This window comes from Ambystoma mexicanum, chromosome 8 (genome assembly GCF_040938575.1).
Source record: "Ambystoma mexicanum isolate Mex_15411 chromosome 8, UKY_AmexF1_1, whole genome shotgun sequence".
NCBI classification, from domain to species: Eukaryota; Metazoa; Chordata; class Amphibia; order Caudata; family Ambystomatidae; genus Ambystoma; species Ambystoma mexicanum.
This window is the reverse complement of record NC_090929.1, coordinates 1,678,801,889-1,678,826,550: the sequence shown is the minus strand read 5'-3', so window position 1 is coordinate 1,678,826,550 and position 24,662 is coordinate 1,678,801,889. Positions and strand designations below refer to the sequence as shown.

Sequence of the window (24,662 nt, the reverse complement as noted above, 5' to 3'; positions counted from 1 at the left end):
ACCATTCTATTTTCTTGTTCTCCTGTTGGGCCTCCTTGAGCGCTTGCAGTAAGGGTCCGGTGTATGCTGCATAATCTAATATCCATGCTCGGCAATAGTTGCACATTCCCAAGAATTTCTGCATCTCCTTCACTGTTGTGGGTTCTCTTACTGATCTTATTGCTTCTACCCTGTCGGGGATTATTCTTTTTCCATCTTTTGATATTAGCTGTCCCAAGTATAGAACTTCTGTTAGACAATATTGTAGCTTTTCTTTGTCTACTTTGTACCCCTTATTAGCCAACAGGGTCATGAGTGTTATTGAATCTTTTCGGCATGTTTCTTCATCCTGTGCACAGACGAGTAAATCGTCTACATACTGAATAAGTGTGCTCTCAACTGATAAGTTTCCTAAGTCTTCATGTAGTATGCGATTGAATATGCTCGGGCTCTCACAGTATCCCTGTGGTAATCTACAATGTTCATATCTCTTCCCCCCCTAGTGTAAATGCTGTCGGGTATCTGCTCTCTTCAGCCAAGGGGATGGAGAAAAATGTGTTTTTCAAATCGACCCCCGTGAAATGTGATGCCGTTTTTGGGATGCTGCATAATATTGATGCAGGGTTCGGGACCAAAGGGAACTCTTTCTGTATTACATCATTTAGGGGGCGTAAATCCTGGATCATCCTCCAAGACCCTCCCTTTGCTTTTTTAATCGGGTAAATGCATGTGTTACATGGGGAGTTTGAAGGCACTATTATCCCTTGTGCTAGTAGTGCATTTATTGTCTCTTTTATCCCTTCTTCAGCTTCACGGGTCAATGGATACTGTTTCACTCGGGGTACAATCGCTCCTTGTTTGAGCTTTATTATCACTGGTTGTACTCCATGCAACAACCCTACGTCATGGGGGCCTGTTGTCCACAAATTATTTGGTACTAGCCTCATGTCATCATCGAAGAATAACGGTGGTGCTCCCACCCACCACTGCCATCAGCTGGACAGGAATTTCTCTAGCCTGAATCAAAATGTCACAGGGCATTGCTATTTCCATTACGATTTCACCATCCCCTTCCAAATCTGAAAAGAGATCCTCATCAGTTAAGTCTCTCAGGGCAATATTGGCATTGGTACACAGTACTGTACGCCATGCACATCCTTCTATATCCATTCCAATCACAGAGAATCTTTTCGCAGATACCTGTACAGCATGCAAGTCTAATGATACCACTGATCCTGGTGCTATGTCAGGGTGCACTATTGGGCGGAAGAGGAATTCTGCCGGTATTCTCCAATCCATTCTTTTCAGCTCAGGAACTATGAGGGCCAGCGTCTTTAGTCCTTCAATAAACATTCTCTCGTCCACTGGCAAACCACGTATTTCTGGTGCGGTTGTGTGAGCCTGTACTACCAGCATTACACGCAATGGGCATATTCCTGGTGTTGAACACACTATACCTCTCTCATTGAATGATATCGTCATGTTGAGTTTGCTAAGAAGATCCCTCCCTAGTAAATTTATTGGCGAATGTTCATAATACAGTAAGGGCGTTTTTACAGTTTTACCCCCTACCGTTACATCCAATGCTTCTGTATAAGGAACTTCAATTACAGCCCCAGAGAACCCCTGCGGCTCTAACTTCTGGTTAGGTAACGGGAACCGGCCCTCCCTAATACATGATTTCTCCGCTCCCGAATCCACCATGAATATGAACTGCTTGTCTCCTATCTGCGCCCCTACCAATGGTTCCTCTGCTGCATCGTAGGTGGTAGATGGAACTGGACACGCAAGTGTTCTCTGTGGGCTGTCCTTTGCGGGGTGTCTTATCGCCCCCCCCCCTTGGTTGAACACGCTCCCTGAAACCACTGACACGCCACTATATGGGGCTGGTGCTGGGGCTCCGTTTGCTGTTGTCGCGAAAGGGTTGCCTGGCGTGTAGTGCATAGTGTCATTGTTTTGTGGGTGATTCTGTGTTCTGTATTGGTGTCCCTGTTGCTCATTGTACCCCTGCCCTGGGTTTCTTTGTTGTTGTCCCATTGGTAGACCATATGGGCTCCCCGGATGGGGATGGCCATAATGTTCTACCTCTGGAAATCCGCTGTTTGGTCTGCTTCTGCACTCCCTAGAGTAATGTCCCCACCTCCCGCAGTTCCAACAACTCCCTTGCGCACCTCTGGGACCCTGCCATCCATTTTCTCCCATTCCCCCATACCCTTGTCCACCTCCTCTTCGCCCCCTGTACCCACCTCGTCCCCCTTGAGGGGCCCACTCTTGCCACTGCGGACCTCCGCCCTGCTCCTGCTCGTTCCACTGCCGCTGTCCTGCTCCTGCCCAATTAGTTGCCATCCTTCCTTGTATTGCTACCAGCCCCTCCTCTTCCTCATCTCCCTCCCTGCTGTGTGGGAGCGCGGCTACTGCTGCTGCGACCTTCACCAACTTTGTCTGCACTAGTTTCGCTTCGTCTGCCAATCTTTTCTGCACCACCTCCTTCTCCCTTTCTTTTATTCGCTTACAGTGGTGCACTATTATGCTCTGAATCTCAGGCCATCCTTTCGCTTCAATACCTGCTATCTTGTCGAGCGCCTTTTGCACCTCTTTTGGGAGCCCCCTCTTTATAATGAAGTAAAATAACGATGTCGATTGATACCAGGGCGTGCCCGTTTCTGCTCTCCACATCTCTTGGACCCGAAAAATGTAATCCATAGCATCTTCCCCGTCATTCATTGTACACTGCATTACTGACTGTAAGTCTGGGGTATCTGGAAACGTTTCCCGCAAAGCATCCCACACCCTCGCACGCACTGTGTTAAAGGAGGCCCCATCATGGCGATCGCAGTCTAATGTTACTCCTGGGAAACCAGCCTTGACCCATACTCTGTCAGCCTGATCCCCCACTGCTGATACGAGCAAGCTCTTCACATCCCCTATTGCTAGGGGTACCCCGGCTGTGTGTTTCTCAAAGGCATATATCCACTTGCTCGCCTCTCCGGATAACGGGGGCAATAACTTTAGTAAGTTGGCCTTATCCATCTGAGCCCAGGGTATGTAATTCGGCCTCCCTCCTCCCCTATGTATTAGCGGGAGCTGCAACTTTCCCTTCGTTGTCGTATCTGTACCCGCCTTCACTCCTGATTTTCCTAATGATGCCATTTTCCCCACCCGGTTCCTTAATCGCCCCGTCCACTCATCATCCAGTGTCCTCATTGAGCATGCACCATCCAACCCTTCACTTCCCCCTCCCATTGCCATACTCAACCTGTCGCTTTCTTCCAAATCATCCCTTATATCACATAGTAGCTCCTCCCTGTCTCCTATAGGCCTCTCTTCATTGTCAGTACATCCCTCTCTTGCCTCTAGTTCAATTATTCGGGTTGGTTCTTCCTGTATTCTGAACAGTATCTCGCCTTTTTTCCACCCTTCTTCAAATGTTCTACTCTCGCTCTGCGCTCTAGACTCATGCTCTGATCTGGCTGCATTAAGTGCGGTCCGCTCACATATGCTTTTTATCCTCGAGAGATCGTCTTTCGCTATGGAGAGCCTTGATTCTAGATCGTCTGTTAGTTTTTCTATGTCCACTCTTGGTGTGCTCACCTGAGCTCGCTCCCTATGACTCTCGTATGGAGGGGGTGCTGTCGGCCCTTGCGTTGTGATAGTTGTCGGTGGGGGCACATAAGTAGGGTCACTGTATCCCTCTGCGGTCACTGGCTTGTTTAGTATTGGGTACAACCTGTTTACTTCTATCGCTGGCTCTTCCTCTGGCAATACCTTATCTTTTTGTATCATTAGTGGATTATCAGTGGTAGACGGTAGATCAGGATCTAATTCCCTTGCCTTAGGCGGCGGTATCTCTTCAAACCGTCTCCAAAGGTCTAATATTTCTCTCCTATTATGCAACTGCTTCCCCTTGTATTTCAAACAAATGCATGTGGCTACCATATCTAGGACACTCTTGTCAAATGAACCGCCTTCGGGCCATATCTGAGGCAACCCCTCCCCCTTCAACTCTGTGATCCATTGGTCATGATATTTCTTAATCCGTTCTGCGTACCCAGGTAGGTTTTTGCAAATATGTGATAAGGGTGTTTCTGCCCCCATGCTCTATGCCCACCTGGTACTTATGTATCTCTATGTATCTTGATATCTCAATATAAACGTATCACCATGTGAGTCCGCGTATTTTATGTCATACTGAATCGTGGGGACCTTCGTGTTCCTCCCTCCGCCTACACACCATAAGATTGGCTGCGCACCGCCTCTATTCTATCCTCTTTGGGGGCACGCACAAGAGCAAACCGTCAGTAATCTCAACAATGTTACCCCACAAATCAAAAAGGTACACACTCTCTTCACCACTTACTCTAGTCTTTACGGTACTTCGTCTGGTCTCACTTACCATGACCACTCAATGGTTATACATTTCTGACCACTTTTACACAACCATTGCACCAAATTATGTCCTGACACATACAATGTTCACACACCCCTATGTAGCACTCTATTCACAGTTCAGTTTGTCCTCCCTTTCCTCCCTAACCAGCTGACCCTGTCCGTCTTATTCAGTTATATGTATATATATATATATCTGTGTTTGCCCCTTAACTTTAGAGTAAAGCTCTCTTTCTCTTTAGTTTGTCTCTTTGGTTGTGTACTAACCCACTTTTATTTTTCCCGTAACCCTAAAGAAAAGAATAGAAAGAATAGCAGTCACTAATATAGTCTCCGTGTCTCCCTTTGCCAGACACCTTTATCTCATTTTCTGCTTCTTCATATATTCCCAGTACTAGTCAAGATAGCACTATGCAGCGCCGCCTTCCACCCCCTCTTGGAGCTAGGTTCCCGTCACTTTTATCTCTTATTCACCTCTTAATCCTAATGGCCATATGCAAAGAAAAAGCAAAGAAAGTTTAAGATGGTCCTTAGTAGACCCAACGTGCCCCTTTTTACCCCGCCTCGTTCCCTGTCCTAAATCTCCTCCTCTACTCCCTTTATGATCGCTCGCACTCAATACTCATGTGCCCATCTTGAACCGAGAGTCTCCGAAACTGGGTCCGTCCAGGCAGTGCTGCCGTACGCTCAACAGTCAGCCCCGGCTCCGGCGAGCGGTACTCAAAGGGGATTTTTCTTCCGGGATCCTGTACCCTCTCTCTGTTGAGCACTTCTGAGCGTACCGGTCGCCGTTGGCGGGCAGCCTCCTGGAGCCGACGCACCGTGCGTATCCCTTGTCGACCGGAGATTTTCGTGCCAAAGGGGACGGTAGGGATATGTTGGGAGAAAATAATAATCACGCTTTCGGGGACAACACTGAAGGCAAGCATCCCCAACCAGCACGATCCTCCCCGCAATGAGAGACAATGATGCCCTCTCCCAGAATGGGAATAAGGCCAAGACAAAGTGCGGGTGAGCGTAAATGGGAGTTTATCAATCAGAATAGGGCATGCAAAGAACTCTGCAAACTCCGAGTGCTCTGTCTGACAATCGCAAAGACAGGCGTATATATTTTCAAAAAAGTCATAAAAACCTACACACTATAGGGGGCACAAGTTCAATGGGATTGGGTGGCGACGACTAGCTATAGGTGCTGCAGTAATGTGGTTGGTCTTGGCTGGAGGACGTCACTGGTCAACCTCGTGGGATGGGCTGGGCTTGGCGGGTCAGCTGGGTTCATCCGGGCGGTGGTGTTGTGCCACTGTGGCCAGTGTCAGAGATGAATGTCTTTTCCTGACGACTTTGCCCTAGGCCATGCACACCGCAGTCATTCAGTCATTTGCAATATTATCTTCTTTAGTAAATCTTCCAATAGGTTATTCTACAGGTTAATGCAACACAGGAGGAATGCACCTTGAGAGGGGTTTGATGGCGATTCATCAGTACATGGTTACCAGTGTCCTGTTGACCGGGTACCATAGGTCGTGGGGCTGGGTCTCAGGGCATGGGACAGGCGGTACATGTCCTCCTGTCTTGTTAGAAGTCGTTATGAATGTGTTGCTGTAATGTTGCCATAATATTGGGTGTCCTAATTTTACAGGGGCCATTAACCTAAGGTGATCCGGTGGGTTGTGGGGTTTAAGAGAGGGCGCCTCTGGATTTGTGTATTCAGGCGGAGGTTTACTGCTGGGCTGTAAATAATGCAGGTGGTGGGCCGTGGCCTTGGGTGCTGCAGAGGGAACTACAAATCTTTGAAGCGGCTCCAGCCTAGTTGGGGGAGGTGGAGCAGCGCGGCGCGGGCCTCTGCTCTCTCGTCTGGCAGGCTTCGCAGGGAGAGAGGGGGAATGGCCTTGCATATATTCACAAAGGTATCTTCCTCGTGTGTTGCCGATTTTAGGTGAAAGCATCATAAACATTCGAATACTATACAATACTCATTGAATCATTCCAAAGCTTACATTTTAACTTTGCTAATGCCTCTCAAATATAGCCAGTCCGAGCACATTATTTGTACACTATGTTTTAACAACTACAACATTTTGTTATATGCATATACATTTGCAGTAAGTGAGGTAGTAGTGAGGTTGGTGGAGTGCATAGAACACGACTCGCTACTGTACGTGACGGTAGTGGCACATAAGGGGCTTGGACATACACACATGAAGGGTGCATTTTCGTGCACCCTCTACATGAGCCCTCAATATGGTTGCATTTGTCTTTTTCTGCACTCTAGCAGCATTAGTTCGGTTATGGCGCGGGACCGTGGGGTGTAAACCTTTCAATGATATGCATAACAAATAATCCCCCGGGACGCTTTTACTATTTGTACATAACTGCAGTGGTGCGGGTGCTTCATTGCTAATGCCATATGAACATGCATTCTGCCATATCTATACATTTTACAGAATTTTTAGTCAGAGGTTTGTGGAGAAAATGCATCCATCGCAGGTAGTTTTGTCATTAGTATTTGGGAACTTTTGCTTTTATCTGAGGGCCATTTTACAATTCTCTTCCCACCCAGGCTCTGCTGGCCGGGTCATGCTGGGAGCAGCGATACACTGCGGAAGGTGAAGTGTTACAGTGTTGGTATCTTACAGTAGCTCATGTCCGTCTTGTTCGTGGGAACGGGCTCACAGCGGTTCTGCCAGGGAGCCGCGGCCACAGGGATAATTGAAACTCCCCAAAGGTGGGGGCCGCGCTGCAGTGCGCCGAGCTCACACCATCTTTATTAGACTAAATGGTTTCTGAGGCCTAGCTAAATTCAATATGTGTGGGCAATGTCTTCAGCAGGTGAGCCATCCACCACCTGGGCCCTGGTGGTAAGGAGGGGACGCCTGATGAGCCATGGCCCTCACCGGGGGAGGGGATGTAGGCGAGGGGGGTCTTTTGGACCAATCCTCCCCTACACAGGTGACACTGAAAAATTTCTATACTTTGCTTGTATGATTTTTGCTTGAGCTATACCTGTTCTGACTTTACATTCCAACTCTCCGTGATAAGGTTTATCATTTTGGATCATTACTTATTTGAAGACCTAGATATTTGTATTCAGAAACAGTATCGATGACTGCATTTTGTATAGGCCTAACCTCCTTTCTATTTACTGCATTCTTTTTTAGATCACATTTCATTATTTTGCATTTGTCCTGGTTTATCTTTAACTCATTTGCATCTGCAAAAACAGTCAAAGCTAATAACAGTGAACGCAGTCCCCTCGGAGTCTTAGCCAATAACACTAGATCATCAGCGTAAAATAGCCAAGGAACAGCTTTGCCCCCTACGTGAGGAGCATCAGAGATTATCAACATGAAATTATGCTGCACTTCTGAAATAAAAAAATTAAACCGCGTGCTGGCCAGGATACATCCCTGTTTTAGTCCTCGTAGCGTTACAATAGGATTCGACAAAGTGAGTGCCATCTAGGGCCAGTCTTATTTGGACAGTTGTTTCGGAGTGTAGTTCATTGATCCAAAAAATCAAATAATCCGGGTATTTTGCCACTCTTAATTTTCCGATTAGTAGTTTACGACACACAGAATCGAACACAGCCGCAAAATCAATAAAAGCCATATATAACGGCTGTTTCTTAACTTCCTCTTGCTTTTTAATGATTTTGAGGATATGCAGTACCCATTCCAGCATAAATCCAGTTTGATTTGAGTCTCGAATTTTGGTTTTATTCAGCCACACATTTAGATCTCTCAAGAGCCTCGCAAAATGTTTGCCCAAGATATCGGTCTATAATTCCAGGGGTCTGTGTTATCACCCTTCTTATATATGGGTATTGTTATTGATTTTCTCCAAGATGGAGGAATCTTGCGAGTTCTTAAAGTATGATTGAAAATTGTAAAAAAATATCTGCGCCCATGCACCAGGATGTTTTTTAATCATAAGGTTGGAGAGGCCATCAGGGGCAAGAGCTCTTGATGTCGAGAGCTTCATTATATAGAACAAGATATCGACATCAAATTCTAAATTTTCCCGGTCACCATAGTCCTTGATGATGTCTGGGCTCTTTACATCTGTATTTGCATATAAAGTTTTATAATATGTAGCCCATACCTCTTGTGGAATGGGATTCATTTGATGCACCAGCTGTACTCTGCGCCCTGATTCTTTCAACAAGGACCAGATTTTTGCTGTATTTTTGGAGCACAATTTCTCTAGCATTGACTCCCCATCAGGTTGATACATAACAGCATGTTTAGATATAAGCCAGTTTTTATATTGGCTTTTGAGCGCTCTTAGAAGGACAATGCGGTCAGGGGAGACAGATTTTAATAGCTTTCTTTTTCATTTTTCTGAATAGAGATTTCCGACTTGCCACTTCATCATCATACATATGCAATCTTTTGGGTCGAATAGTATTTTTCAAACTCTTATGGATTACAAAAATCTGCATTTCTTCAACATAAGATATTTGATTTGTGGACCTATCAGGTTGCGGGTATTTGTGGCTGTTCAATAGATTTTGGTTCAATGATTCAAGAGTGTCTGGAGTCCACGCAAATCTATTTTGTGCACTATTCAATGTCATATTACATGCTAACGATACCTCATGAGTTTCCCCCCACAGAAACTTCCCTCCATTGCATTGCCTGAATGTTATGGTCACTGGTGTCCTGATGGATCATATGAAACTCCTTAACTAAGGAGAATAAGTCCTTATCTACAAATGTGTAATTGATAAAAGCAGACTGCACACCTCTATGCCAAGTTGCCTGTCCAGGGATATCTCAGTTTTTTTTGTGCCATTTACCCTAAATATATTTTGTTCTGTTATCGGAGAATTCCATCTTCTGGCTGCTGGGATGAGAGTTTTGTTATTTTGTTGATGGCAATTCATATTTAAGTCTCCTGTTAATACAACATGTTCACAACTAGGGTCAAGCAATGTTAGATTCAATAATTCTTGTAGAGCCTCAAAAAAGATGTTGTCATTTATTGCCACATGGTTCCAGTAGATGTTTATAAGACCTATACTCTTGTTCTTGGATTTGATTTTCACCAGCTGCAAAAAGCGATTGGGTGACAGCCACGGTTCTAGTTGGATGTAATACAATGTTGTAACCGCCACCATCAGACCAGCCATAGGTCTACCTCTTACTGGAACAATGGCGGGGTTCAAGAGTACTGTGTGTTTATCCCATACAGGCGGTACCGATAACCATATTTCTTGGAAAGCCAAGATATCATATTTCCATAATTGATTATTTTTAGAAGATGTTAAATGTTTGAATCCTCGAGTATTCCATGAGGCTAAGGAAAGAGTATCTATAGCAAGGCTTAGTTAATTGTTCGGCCTACATTCGCGTTCATCAGTCATTTGATTATTACTCATTGATACTTCCCTTTGCTGGTTTATCCCAGCAGATTTTAAGATACCGCCTGCTTTCGACACATATTGATTTCCTGCCATTGATTATCTTTGATATTCTGGAGTAGTTATTTAATAACACAAAACCTAGGTCATATAATTCCCCTCTGGCCTCCCAAAAAGCAGTCTTAACAAACCTAGATCTCATCCACAGTTTGACTACAGAAAGGTCTTGATCTTTGAAAAACTCAATTTGGTCTAGGTCTCCTGAACATATTTCCTCCAAATCAGGTACATCTACCAATATGTTCATTACCGATTGTCTTTTTATGTCAAAACTGTGGAAGGGATGTGGTCGACATTGGAGGATCAGTTGGTTAAGTTCTTGGTCTCTTGATTGGGGTTTAGGTCCCCCACTATGAGTTACAGTCCCCCTCGTTTGTTTTGGGAATTGGAATGATTTAGCATTACTTAGCATTGGTGTACCTAGAGTGGTATTTTTATCAGTTTTTAAACAGGAGTCCTGTCTATTTGCTTGTAATATGAGTCTTTTTAATTATTGTTCGATCTCACCTCTCCAGTCATCTGTTGTAAATCGCACTTCAGCATTTGAAACAGTAGCACCCATCCGCATATCTATACTCAGTGTTTTGTTATTCCGGGGTCCCGTTGAGTTAGAAGAAGGCAAACCCCCTTGATTTACTGGTAATTGCATGGATTGCTCACCTACTTTAGGTGGTGTGTTTTTTTGTTCACTCAGTAATATCAGGCTATGTAAAGGTTCATGCGCCATTTGTTCAGTTGTTGCATTCTGCAGTTTTACTGCTTTTTGTTGTTGGACATTTCTATATTTTTTCGCAATGGCTGAGCGAGCAATAGCAAAAGCTGACTTTGGCATAGACAAGGATTGCATAAAGTGACGTGTACCTGTAAATTTTGAATTTGCTCCACTTTTAACATTTGTAGTTTTTTTTCATTCGTGCACTTTCTGGAACCATAGGCACTTATTATTTTTTTTTCCAAAATATTGTACGTGGGTGCACTGCCACTATCGCACACTTGCTTATTAATTGCCACCTTTGCCTCTGTTTGCTCCGTATTGCTTGGATTTCCCATGGTATTCTCAATATTTTTCAATTTCATTTTTTTCTTTAAGGCACATTTCTGTCCCGCTTTACATAATTCCCCTAGTCCCTTTGATGTTTCACCCATGCACAGAGGGAGATCTTTAATCTTCTTACTTTGTTGGAGTCCTTATTATTTTCAAGTGTACCCTTGTTCTTCGTCTTAAGTTGAGGAATTGCCTGTTGACTCTGGGTGCAATCAATCAACAGGACCCCATCATTTTCTAATTCTACAGCCTCAACATTTATACGATCAACTGGTACATCATCGGGTGCCATTTTTTTTGTTGCATTTGGCACTTTTCACACAAACTCTGTTTAGGGCTTATCTATGTTTAGAGCTCATCTCTCTCATCATCTGTGCTAACTTAACATGTTGGTCATTCATTTTGGAGTCCAGTGTATCGTACAATCTAGTCAGAGAAAACAAGGCAGCATTCATTGTTTGTAATGAGGTTTCTAAACCTATTACAGACTGACCTGGCATGGTTTGAGGCCTCTCAATAGGCGCAGAATGATTGCGCCTGGGGGGTTGGATGAATAAATGAACTGGATAGAACCGATTAATTATTTGCCATCTGTGAAAACATCATCAGTGATTGTGATAAATTTAGTTTATCACACTTCATTTACAATCCCACTCTTATTATTAATTGAGCAAATTGAAACGTCATCAATATTTATTTCCTCTTCCTTATTTAAATTACCCAAGGTCAAGGATTCATCTTCAAGAGAGAGCACTGGATTAGCAGGTTTAAGGGTATTCTTTGTTACCTTTGCCACTTTCAGCTTAATCGGCTGAGATTGGTGAGCATTGCTGTTATCATCAACTTCAATCACTCCAGCATGGACCGGGTGCTGATCTAATGCCTCCAGAACACCAGCCGCTACAAAAGAGTCTGAAGGGGTATCCACCCGGTCGATCATTGTTTTGCCGGTTGTAGCCAGCATGCAATCCCTCACGGCTTTGCTAACTGGGTGAAATGATACCAGCAGACGCTCTGTTCCTACTGAGCGCTTTCCCCCAGCGCGCAAAATTTCCTTATGTCTACTTCAGCCGAGCAAACTCTATTAATTATAGCCGATTTAGATGCTCGTGTCAACATGATTGTTCGTGAAGATGATTTTGGGGTGTGTACGGCTTCTTTACTACAAGCTGCAATCTCCGTCAGTGACAGCATTCCTGCTTTCAGAGACACTACCATGTCAGTTCACACAGGAGTGTCTAGTAAAAATATGGAGTTAGAAATATGATTTTTAACTTTGTAACCCCGCCTGAAATGAGATATTTACCAGACCAAAGGCACAATGAACGGTCAACTATGCCCGCCGACAGCTGGCAACCGACCGGCACTTCCAAGCACTTCACCAATGCGTGAGCGCCAATGCGCACGCACTGCCAGTGCTTGAAATAGGGTTCTGGGAAAGATGGGCGGAGCTTAATGTTCGAGTCACTAGAATGGGGAAAATAAAGTATTTGGATATTACTTATAAAAATTCACAATAGATAGTCCACAACTATATATATTCTTTTTCCACTCCGTAAAGCAGAAGGTGTCCCGTACCGTGATGGTTCCACAAGCATGTAGCAAAAAGTTCCTTGCACCGGTAAATAGTTCAGCCACGACAGGCACTTCCAAGCATCTCACCAATGCGCTTTAAGTATTATTTTGCACTCCATGGCATTCTACGAATAGGAGACTTTCAAGGGGAAAGAGACTTTGTTGCACAAGGTCCTGGTATTCGTTCTGAACTGTATCCTCATACTGGAGAAACCAGAGACTGTGCTAGGCTTGAGTGTGTACCGCCTTACCCCGTGCTGAAAACATGGGGAAGGGAGGCCCACGGCCTGAACATCCTGACATATGATTTTGTGAACACTTCTTCCTTTTTTGTAACCCTGTCACCCACACTATTTGTATTTAGGGGTAAGGATTGGCAATAGGTTTATTGGTATAGCCCCTTTTATTTTGACAAAGACACCACTAGGACTGCATTATTATTATTTGATGGTTGTAGCTTGCTCCCATCTGTTTCCTTCATACCTGCCCCCCACCCCTAAGAACGACAGTTTTTGGGGGTTAGGTATGTGACAACCGTTGGTTGCCAAGCCATCAGAGGATATTTCAGATTTTTAGGACCACCAGCACTTCCTTGACGCAGTCTGCGGGCCTTGGTCTGTGATCACTCCATGCTGCCCCACAAGGTGGACCTAAGCCTTTGGTATCTCCCATGCCCTAAACTGTGAGTGTGAAAGTCGGTTTCGGTGGCTGAGGGGAGGAATGTGTATGATTTTCTCCAGGCACTAGACAGTGTAGTAAACGTCTATTGTTTTATATAGCATTTAATCCTATGCAATAGTCTGTGTTTTTTTTTTATAATTCCTCCTGCTCTTCTGCAGAGGTTGAAATCAAGATTGCACGAGCATGAGCTAAAACGAGCTACTAACTATTGGACATTATCTATTAGGCAGGAGCTAGTTGGTTTAACCTGTGCCGCTAACCTAACATTTATGTGAGATGAAAAGTTCACTTAATATCCATTATTATCAATCCATGATGCTTTAAATGGCTTCTAGATGTCTCTAATGCTTCTTTACGTTGCCAAAGACAGAGAGAACATGTCATATTTGTATGGCCTCAGGAACCAAACGTAGCTCTTGGTAGAGTGTTGGCACTCCAAGGCTGGAAGCAGCAGCTAAAGCGCTCCCACATAATGTAAGGCACAACAGCATGGTCATGACAGACATGGGGCTTCTCGGATGCTTTCAGTCTCTGTGTTGGTCATGAAGGCTGGTCCCAATCTGTGAATTGTGAATTTACCACTTTGAAGCCTCAAGCACAGCAACTTTGTGAAGTCATCATTGATTCCTGTACAAGTGTCTCATGTCCTCTCACTGTTTATTCTCATTATAGGAGTGGGAAGTACGTGTACAAGCCACTGATGAACCAGACATGTTGTCCCCAGTACACCATACGGTAAGGAGTGGCAACTTTGTATGTGTTATTTCTGTGTGCAATGGAGGCCTGGAGACTGCTGATTCGCTCTTTACCTGTCATGTGAAAGGGGAGCAGCTTGCACCTGCGTTTTCATCATTTTTTTTGTTTTCTCTGAAATGTACAGTTCTATAAATTAATTCTCGGGCATTATTTTAATTATCCTTTTCTGACGATATGAATCACACTTAGAATTGTGAAATTTAGCCATGCGTCCCACTTGGATACAATTGTGAAGATTAACCATGCTTCACAGTTATGGAGATTAGCCATTTGTCACAACAGATAGGACAGTTAGCCACATAGAAGCATTTAGTGAGTAGCCAAAGCACTAACACCCCTCCTCTACTTCCTCAAACACAACACCCAAACACTATACATGCCCAATGGGTTAGTCAACCTATACCCGAAAACAAACCCAAAACAAGCAGCACACACTTATAACAAACAAAGCCAGACACTGGACCTTACACGCATGGACACAAGCCAGTGCACGGAACCTTAAACGCCTGCCAATCTACACATAAAACACATACAAAAAACATAACAGTTGCATAGAAACATCCCAGGCATTGGACTTTGCCATAATGATACAAGCCGGTGCGCACAGCCCTAAATACCAGCAATTTACACATAAAACGCATACACACCCCAACACAAAAAACACAAACATCCCAGGCATTGGACCTTACCCGTACGGATGCAACAAGCCAGTGCACGCAGCCTGCCATATGCAAGCCAACACACAAAGACGCCAGTTTCTCCTGGTCCTGGGACTATCCTATCATTCTTCCTCACTAACCAACCCGTCCTCTTTCCTTGCAGAGCCACGTGAGCACCCTTGGGTGGTATCGGTGTGTGGTATAACATAACATAACATTATGCCTTGCTCTGCAGTGTCCTCATTAACAGGTGGAATGACATGTTATGACTTAAATGAAATGGAGGACATTCTTAAACATGTGACAGAAGAGGAAGAGCAGAAAGATTGTGTGAAGTATTTGGGGATTCATTTGGTACGGGATATTAATAAACTTGTCGAATATAATGTGAATAAAATAATAGAGGTTCTCCAAAAAGACATTAGGAAATGGCGTTCTTACTTCCGAAGGTATCTTTTGCAATCGATTCCTCTAAAGTTCACGAAGAGAATACTTGGGCGTGTTGACAAAGTCTTTCAAGAATTTCTGTGGGGTGTTGGGAAAAGAGCTAGGATTCCACAATATATTATTATTCGAAAGGTTCAGGATCGTGGGTTTGGTTATCCTATCCTGGGGAATTCTTGTAAGGGTTTCCTGCTAAAATAATTGTGTATTTTTTCAAATGGTGCCTTGGTGGGTACAGATGGAGAAGAAAATGTTGGAACCACATCATATGAAGAGTTTATACTCCCTTGGGAAGCTACCTCGACAAGCTATGAATATAAAATCAATTGCTGTTACGGAGAATGCATATGTATAAAGATGCGTCGCTATGGTGTAATCCAGGATTGCAGGTGAATAATAAGATGTTGAATTAGAGAAGTTGGAGTGATAGAGGTGTTCTGGTGATTGGTGATGTCTGGAATGATGATGAAGACATGGTTTCCTTTGCGAATCTGATGAATAAATATGGACTGAGTGGGAGGGAACAGGGAAGGTATAGAATTCTGAAGGATTTGGTGTCTGAACGGCAGCAGATGTTAGACACACGGTTTGTACAGAAACCCTGAGAGATGCGAGTTGTTTTCTGTAATGCAACAAAAAGTGTTGGATATCATGAGCTTTATACCTTTGGAGAGTACTTGGTTGACCCCATGGGAGAAGCTAAGAATGACATGGTCTGAAGAGTTGGGCAATGATATTTCGGTGAAAGAATGGGAACAAATCTGGAAGGTCCCGGTTAAGGCAAAAATTGACTTAAAGTTGCGTTACATTCACCAAAGGGTGTTGGATAAAATGTATTGGACTCCTGTCCGTATGTGTGGTCTAGGATTGGTGGATAATGATTGTTGCTGGGGTTGTCGGAAGGAATAAGATACTCTGTTGCACATGTTATGGTACTGCGATAGAGTGATGGACTATTGGAAGGATGTGCTAGAAAGGATTGACGCAGTTTGGACCATCAATTTTCCACGAACCCCTTTATCTGTGATTCTGCCATCTCCAAGATGCGGGCGAAATGTTGATTATGTAACTAGAAATTGCATTAACCGAAGCATACTGGTGGCGATTAGACAGGTGTTAAAGGAGTGGAAGACAAGGAAAGAAACCTCTTCTTGAGGGATGTCTTTATGATATGAAGATTCTTTCAAAATATGAGAAATGTTTGTTGTGTAGGCAGCAAAAGGAAGCAGCATATGTGGAACTTTGGGGACCTTTCAATGAATTTTATGGAAATTGATGAATTAATATTGAGGTGTGAGTTATGTATTTTTGTAAGGAAGAAAGGGTAGGAGGGTTAGGGATGTGTGTGTGATTATTTGTTGTCCTTCATCTTGTCTTGTCTTAATATGTTGTTTGTTATGTGGTATTAAGGTGCACTTTAGAGAATCTGGTTTTGGTGTTTAGATATTGGACTTTCTTCTGTGATTCTATGATTATATTACTTGTATATAATTTTTTTGATGTAAATGTTTGATGTCAAGCTCGGTATTTGGTTGTAATTGAAAACTAGAAATAAAGTGTTTAAAAATAAAATAAAAAGATTGTGTTCAATTCAAATTCCAGAATGGAATTTTTACACCAACGAACGATTGGGGGAAATGAATTGTAATTGCAAAGAGTTAGATGTAGGCCTGTGCTGTGCTGTGCTGGTTTGTAACCGAGCGCCCATTATTCCTCCGCACTGGAAGAGATGATGCTGAAGACCAAAGAGGAGATGTGCTAATCATGGAAGGGGACTTCAGCAAGGTTATGGGTGCAGTGCTAGCCTGAGACTGGTTGGGAGCAGAAGCTGCAAGGCTCAGTCCTCAATTAAGGAGTTGAATCTGAATGGCGACCCCAAGATCAGAATACCTGGCGGCAGTCCACACAAGGACTGACTTGTTCATGATCTCTGGCACACTAGTGCACAAAGTCTACACAAAGATTTACTATTTGATGACTTCTGGCACAGTAATGCCTGAGGTCTACACAAGGACTGTGTTTTGCAAGCCGTCTGGCTGATGGACCAGTCGTGGCTGCCCACTGTCTCCAATTATTTTTATTGTTGCGTTTGAACCTCTGGCATTTAAATGTTGTTAAAATGGTGGTGATGCCATCATCCAGGATTTCGTCACTTTCTTCCCATCTCATAAAACATTGTTGATGCTGTTGGAGAAGCAAAGCTCCTGCAAATCGGTTTCTGTTAGTAGCAAAAGACAGTGTCTAGATTTATTATCTTCCAAGAGAATCTACCAATCCCACAACACCCTAAACCCATAGAATATGACACTGTGACTGAACCGAAACCCAGTCCATTTACCAGTTTCTGAGAGGTGACCTGCCTTTTCCAGAATGTTCTAGCAATCCCATCGTCGATGCAATTGTCTCCACCGCTTCGATCACCTGATTAGGAAACGTCCGTAAAACAACAATCGTGATTTTCCATGTTCCACATGGTAGACCTTTTCCATTAGAACCTTGTGAGGAGTCCGGATTGATATGTGGACAAAGTTGGACATGACTTTGGCTAAAGACTTTCATTAAAACATGAAAGGGGTTAGGACAAGGCCTTGTTGTCCCTGCACCAGCAGAGTTTCCCTACCTAAACTCAAAACTAAGGATCTGTCTGTGTCACAAAGTCCAAAACAAAACCGTCCTTTGTCCAAAGTACTATTCAGACCCTCCCATTGTAAAGAAATAATTTCTAAGGTGAAAAGGATGTCTTTGGCCGTGAGTGTTTCTTAAATGTTCAAAAGAAAGAAAATAAACTTCCACAAAAATAAGTCTCTTAAGGATAGGTATCCAGAGGGTTATTCCCTGCCCCTGGTTTCTGTCGCTTTCTTGTGTTACAAATAATAGTTCTTGACTTTCCCTTGGGTCAACAATAAGTTATCTTCAAACTGATTCTTTCTCTTTGCTTGGTTGGGATGTCTGGTATACTCTCCTGCCAGGATTTCTGTTCCCAAGTCTTTTTAAGCAGCACAGCCTGTTGGCTATTTCTTGTATCTTTATTCACTTCCAATTTGCCTGGTATATTTCCCGAATCTAAGTGATTTGCCCACGGCTGAAAGTACTGCAGGCAAATCGTTCACAAGAGAAAGGTGCAAACTACCAAATGTTTTCACCTTTCTCATGCAAACACACATACATTCTCACACACACACAACACACCTATAACACCCCCCGCCCACACCCCGAACATAAACAAACCCCACTTACCTTCTTCTTCATGCTGGTTCCCTGCAGCGCCAGTTCCCTTTCACTTCCGTGATCGGGAACCGGCACTGCAGGGTCCTTTTCTTTTTTATTTATATATATATAGTTTTGTGGGAACCGGCACTGCAGGGTCCTTTTCTTTTTTATTTATATATATAGTTTTGTAACGGAATACCATAAAGTATAGTGAGCGGGGCAATGCGGCCGACACCCGCACAGCTTCCATTATTATTTTTTTTTTCAATACTGCCACCAAAGGTTCCAACTTTTGGTGTTCGAACCTTTGGTGGTAGCATTTTTAGAACTTGTGGTCATTTTTTTTCGGTAATTCCGACCTAAAACTATTTCCCTACCAGGTCTTCCCTTGCATATCTGCAACTGCATGGTATTTTTCTTCTGCCAGGCTTTCTGGATTCACACCTTTGCAATTGCCTGGTATACTCTCCTGCTAGGGTTGCTTATCGCGCTTGGTTTCGTTATTTGCAGCTGCCGATATGCCCCGGTGTTCCCTCTGTCCCTCCATGAACTCGCCAGTACTTGATGGCGTTTCTCATTGCCTTCACGGTCTGCCGGTAACTGTCTTCTGCTGCTTTCGGCTTCGCAACCGTTTTTCCACCGTGTTCCAGCTTCCACTGCGATAGTCTGCTTCACATGGTTCCGGTGAGCATAGCGCTGTTCTCTGATGCCGGCCAGCGCTCAGGAGCCCTCCTCTGCCTTCTGGGGTTTTCCCTGCGTTGCATCCGCTTTAGCAGCCTTCTTCTCTCCTGTTGGCTCAACAGATGTCCTCCTGCACGGAGAGGAGCAACCGGCTCTAGCCAGCAGCTTCCCTGTTTCCTGCTTCTGTGATTTAAATGTCCCGGGCACAGGTGTGTGTTCACTGCCACTAGACCACTGCCTGTGCTCATGGATTCCCGTGCTCTGCATTACTCTGTTCCTCTTCTTCATCCCAGTGTTATGGGTATTGTGGGAATCGTAGTCCCTTTCTAAAAACACTTTAGGAATGTTTGCAATGGATTGTAAAGTCAAAGTAGGTTTGGAAGGAGAGTATGTGGGATTGGGAAAAGTGTTTTTCATAATTTTACAAGGCCAGTTAGATTCTGAGAGTAACAAGATTCTTACTACTCTCCATAGGTGGAAGAGTGGAGGTATTACAATAGGCGGTTAGGACATGGGGAGTTGGAGATGTATTTTTTCAGAAAGGGGAATGGGGATACCATGTCTCATTGGATGATACCACCACCCTCTCCTTGAGGTGATCTGCCCTCATATAACCACCAGGGTCAGGATAAGGATGAGGTAATGGTTGTCATCCCCTGGCCACATGAGAGGAGACTACCCGAAAGGAGTGATGAGTAATAGGACAGTTTTTCTAAAGACACCCAATGACTTTATAAAACTATACCTGAGGCAATACAGAATCTCCAACTCTTAGTATTAAGCTGTACTACCTGAGATATTATGGTAACCGTGACGGCGCAACCAGGCTTATCATAGGAGAGAGAGGGGGCGTTAGAGGTGTACAAATTGTAGCCTACATATGGTCCAAAGAACACTGATACACTTATGCATTGTACACATAATGGTTTATTTTATATACTGTGTAAAACCTGAAGGTGTTTCATGACTCAGTCCCCGGGGATTATTGAGGTGGCCAGGGAAGGGCCATCGCTATTGGATCCTGACGCTGGGAGTGGACTAGCGAGGGAGGATCACCTGGGTAGGGGTCCTCTGGGAATGGGGAGGAGACAACGGAAGGTGACATGGTATCCCCCATTTCCTGACAGTTATTTACCCCATATTACTTCTACCTTTATGGGATGCTACAACTCCTATAACTCCCTCCTTTCCTTATCAGCCCAGCTACTGAGACGAGATAGACTTATTCTAGGAAGATTACTGCTAGTAACATGTACTGGCCTTGTCCCACTTTGAAGGCCAGGCAGGGTCAGGCACTCAGTCACAAACACACACACACACCTGAAACTCATGGATCGTTTTCCAAACTATGAAAGGTAGAGCACAGAGAGCGAGACGGGGGGGCCAAGAAGGAAGGCACGCTGGATGGCGAGATAGAGGAGCAGCTGAGAGCGAGCTGCTGAGAACCAGGTCAGGGAGAACGGGACGCTGAGACATTAACTGGATACAAAGAGAAACTCCCCCATTGAAGGTGACGAGTTCCTAAATATAAAGCCTGAAGAGTTGAAGTGTATGAAAGTGATGATGAAAATGGGGAATAAACCTGAAAGAGAAGGTGTTAAGAACTGGAGACAAACGCTCAGGAAGAAGGGTGGGAATCTAAAATGTCAATTAAATAGGACAGGGAAGAAGTGATCAAACTGAACCGCTCCAGGAAAGAGGAAGACTTGCGTTGCTACAAAGGATAACCAACTTAAAAACGCCAGCGCTACACACACAAGGGAGGGATATACACCTGGGGAAGAGTATATAAGAAAGAGAATTGCAAAGCTTTGTGGAATAACTATCCGAAGAGGGGCGCGCACACCCTAGTACATTATAAAGGAACTACAGGACCTTGTCCAGAAGGTGACAAGAGACTACCTGAAGATATCTTACTAACAAGATCTATGAAACACATAGTCGGAAGGAAGAGATTCCAAGTGTCGTTTTAGTTAGTTAAATGGTTGTAGGGTCAGTTAGAGTTCGTTTTGGATGGAGGACATCTTAATTTCGGAATTCTGACGACTGAAGAGCACCTTCTGTTATTTATATAGGCAGTGAACCCTCCCCCCCCGCCCCCCCCCCCCATCCCGTCCCGTCCCGGCCCCTAGCAATAGGGAAATATGGGCCTTATTTTAATAAACGACATTCCAAGTGTCCACCTGTTTCTCCTGACCCGCCACAGAGGGGAGGAGGAGAAGCAGCAAGCAAGAGGCAGAGCATCAAGTAGGTGATGCCAGGGGCGGGCAAGTGCGAGTCTTCGCTGAAGGAGCAGGTGAAGATTTACTAGGCATCAGATCTTTGCAGAGGCGTGAGAAGGCTAGAGAGAGCAGTTGGGCTGGGAACCAGTGATGGGACTCACAAACTATTGCTAGAAGAACCTCCTGCCAGCAAGTGCAACCATCCCACACCCAAGTGGGGAAATATTGGTGGCTACCAATCTCTTCTCAACATTTGCTCAGATCTGGATGGTGGCAACTTGTTAATGCTGGAAATGAGCCCTGTGCTAAAGTAGCGAAGACGAACCCGAGATCATCAACAACAAGGAACGAAGGGCCAGGGGCAACGAAAACACTCTGAGTGACAAAACCTCCCATGGAGGGCTGACGTGGGGGGGGAGGGGACAGGCCTGATTGCAAGACTGTTTGCGCTACAATACCTTTCTTTTTCATTTTGTTTGTGGAGCATAAGTAGAAGCCATCCTGTTACTTTGTTCATAAGTTGACTGCTTTTATTCGCGGTAACCAAAATAAATCTTAAATTTAGAACCATATTTCTTAGTACATATCTCTCATTGAGTACCGTTATGCTTCGTGCCATTGCAATTCTTCATGTTTCATACAGCAATCAGCTTGTTGTTTTGCATCTCTCATATGTTGTAATTGCACAACATTCACACGTTTAGAGACGTGCCAGAGGCCCCGGTCCCTCCCAGTTCCTCACTGCTTTGCCTGCTGTCACCTTCATATGCATTGCTTCTTGTGCCAGAGAGAACAGTCCCTCCCAGTTCTTCAGTCCCTCCCAGTTCCTCACTGCTTTGCCTGCTGTCACCTTCATGTGTTGCTTCTTGTGCCAGAGGCCTCAGTCTCTCCCAGTTCCTCACTGATTTGCCTGCTGTCACCTTCATATGTGTTGCTTCTTGTGCCAGAGAGAACCGTCCCTCCCAGTTCCTCAGTTCCTCACTGCTTTGCCTGCTGTCACCTTCATTTGGGCTTTTTTTTGTGCCAGAGGCATCCGTCTCTCCCAGTTCCTCGCTGCTTTGCCTGCTGTCACCTTCGTGTGTGTTGCTTCTTGAGCCAGGGTACAGTCCCTCCCAGTTCCTCACTGCTTTGCCTGCTGTCAACTTCGTGTGTGTTTCTTCTTGAGCCAGAGTACAGTCCCTCCCAGTTCCTCAGTCGCTCCCAGTTCCTCACTGCTTTGCCTGCTGTCCCCTTCATATGGGTTGCTTCTTGTGCTAGAGGCCCCAGTCCCTCCCAGTTCCTCCGTCTCTCCCAGTTCCTCACAGCTTTGCCTGCTGTCACCTTCATGTGTTGCTTCTTGTTATTTCACTGCTTTGCTGATACAGGCATCTGAAAAGTAACCTCCCAGCCAGGCAGTGAGAGACCCTGTGGACACCAGCTTCTTTCTGCTTCAAATGCAGAATGAAAGTCAAGCCGAGCTGGTGCATCTCGCAAGCAATGGGGACAACTGACCCTGCTCCCTCAATGCACTGGCACCCGGGCAGCCTCCCTCGCTCCTTTCTCTTGTATTCCTGTGGGTGCCGTCCTATGTTGCCGACTGAGCTTTGCCAGGGCGCGGATACGGGCGGACCATTGTTGTATTGGTTCCTGGAAATCGGGCACAAATCTTGCATATCCAGCAGCAAACAAGTCCTAGGGACTGGGAGGAGAAGATGAGGGCCAGAACATGTGGATGTTCAATCAGGGAGGAGAGACAGCGGCTTGAGTGGTGGCATACCCTGGAGGCGGCGAACGTATTCTATTCCAGTTGGGGATCGACTTAAGAGCTAACGATGCTTCTGAAATACGGGTCGCTTGGGGGTATCGCAGGGTTTGTCTTCTTCACAAATGGCGAATGCATTGAACCGTCCTCTAACAGTAAAGGCGAAGGGGTAATGGGTATAGAAAATACAAATGCAAAACGGGGGACTCCTTGCAGTGCGAAAAGAAAGACCAGCTTGACTAAGTGGTCTTTGCAGTGTTGTAGGAAACAGTAAAATGGTCAAACCAGTTGGCCAACGACACCCTTATTTGGCCTTCCCAGCGACAAAACTAAGCATCAAGACCCTGGAGACGAACAACCTCCTCTTATCTGGGCGTCTTGGAATAGACCCCTGGGCTCAGTGTGCTCTAGTATTGCCCCACGGGGGGACAGTGGCCAGCTATTAACCAATAGCGTGCCTTGAATGCTCATCACCCACGTGCGCACCCATGGCGTTTCATTTAAACGCTTTGTGTGTTTTGTCTTTCATTCTTTATAGATGGTCATACAAGTGAAACGAGGGATTTAATCTGAAGATGGCATCAAACATTGAGCAATTATTATAAAAGGCCTGTAACATTAAAAATGAATCCCATTTGGGACATCCCTTGGCCATCACAGTAGAGGTGTAGGCAGTTTACAGTGTGTGTCGGACTGGGAAAATACAGATGCAGGGGTGAAGGGGAGGAGGGCTCAGAGGACAGGGACCTTTAATAGTGGGATGTGAGCACAGATGACATGAAGCGAGTAGCATTTATTTGTTTGTTTCTGTATAGCGCTTATACACAGTTGAAGTGCTTCAAAATGCTTCAAGGCAGGAAGGAAAACGAGGGATACAATTATCATTCTTAGGCCTTGAAGATTCTGAATGATCTAAACAGAGAAACTAGCATACTAGGCCTGATGACATTTCTCCTAGTGCAAGTGCATGAACTGGAACAGTGAGACACAGCTCAGGAGGGGGAGGTGGTGAGGGGGGGGCAGATGAACTAACTGGTCCTAGTACATTTAGGTCATGGATACATACAGATGTAGGTGTAGAGACGGGGGAGAGGGTTGGGGGAACAAAGAGTCGGACCAGCAGGGCCCCGGGTTAAGTGCAAAGGTTGCCCCGCTCAAGGAGTGTATGCTGAAGTGCAGTAATTCTTTTTATTTTTTACATTTTTTTTTAATGTTTATTATTTGATAATGCGCACAAAAACCCAGGGGTAGCCCGGGCGCAGCAGGTACAAGGTTACTTAAGCTTAGGTTGCATACAGGGAATAAGTAGCATATCAATACAGTACATACATGTCAATACAAACAGTTGGAGATGAAAAGCTAACATATTACAGTGTTATAGGAGTATACAAAAAGGTAAAAGGGTAAGCGCAGAAAAGTCATGGACTAGGTTTCAGGAGTATCATGGCCGTATTAGTTGTCATTTCTTTCTTTTATTGAATGTTTTAGTTTGACAACAAAGTTTTTCACTCAAATGCAATTCCTTTTAAAGTTTTCAAGAGAAAAGAGAAAGAAAAAATATATACATGGGAAAGAGAAGAAAAAGAATCAATGTTAAGAAAATGATACGTTAGTTCCTTGCTTAGTACGAAAGTGCAGTTATGTTGAACAAAGTGCAGCGGCCCGGAGGCAAGTGCAAAAGACTGGCGGGAGCCTGGGACCTGTAGGCTCTGGAGGTGAACCAGTCGGCAAAACTGAACAGAGTTGGGGAGGAGGAGGGTGGAGCAAAAAGAAAGGAGGTTAGCAGGGGTGAGAGGAGGAAGAGAAAAGGAGGGTCTTGAGAAGTTTCTGGAACTTAAGATGCTGCGGCTCAAGACAGAGA

General features: G+C 44.6%; 1 protein-coding gene across 8 annotated transcripts in view; it reads left to right on the top strand.

The window, feature by feature from the left end:
* ATE1 (arginyltransferase 1) overlaps positions 1-24,662 on the top strand; it is a 781,290-nt gene that overhangs the window by 41,360 nt on the left and 715,268 nt on the right. For all 8 annotated transcript variants that reach the window (XM_069611961.1, XM_069611962.1, XM_069611960.1 and 5 more), the window contains exon 3: positions 13,761-13,823. In XM_069611961.1, the coding sequence (XP_069468062.1) occupies positions 13,761-13,823 (63 nt within the window). The remainder of the gene's footprint in view (positions 1-13,760; positions 13,824-24,662) is intronic.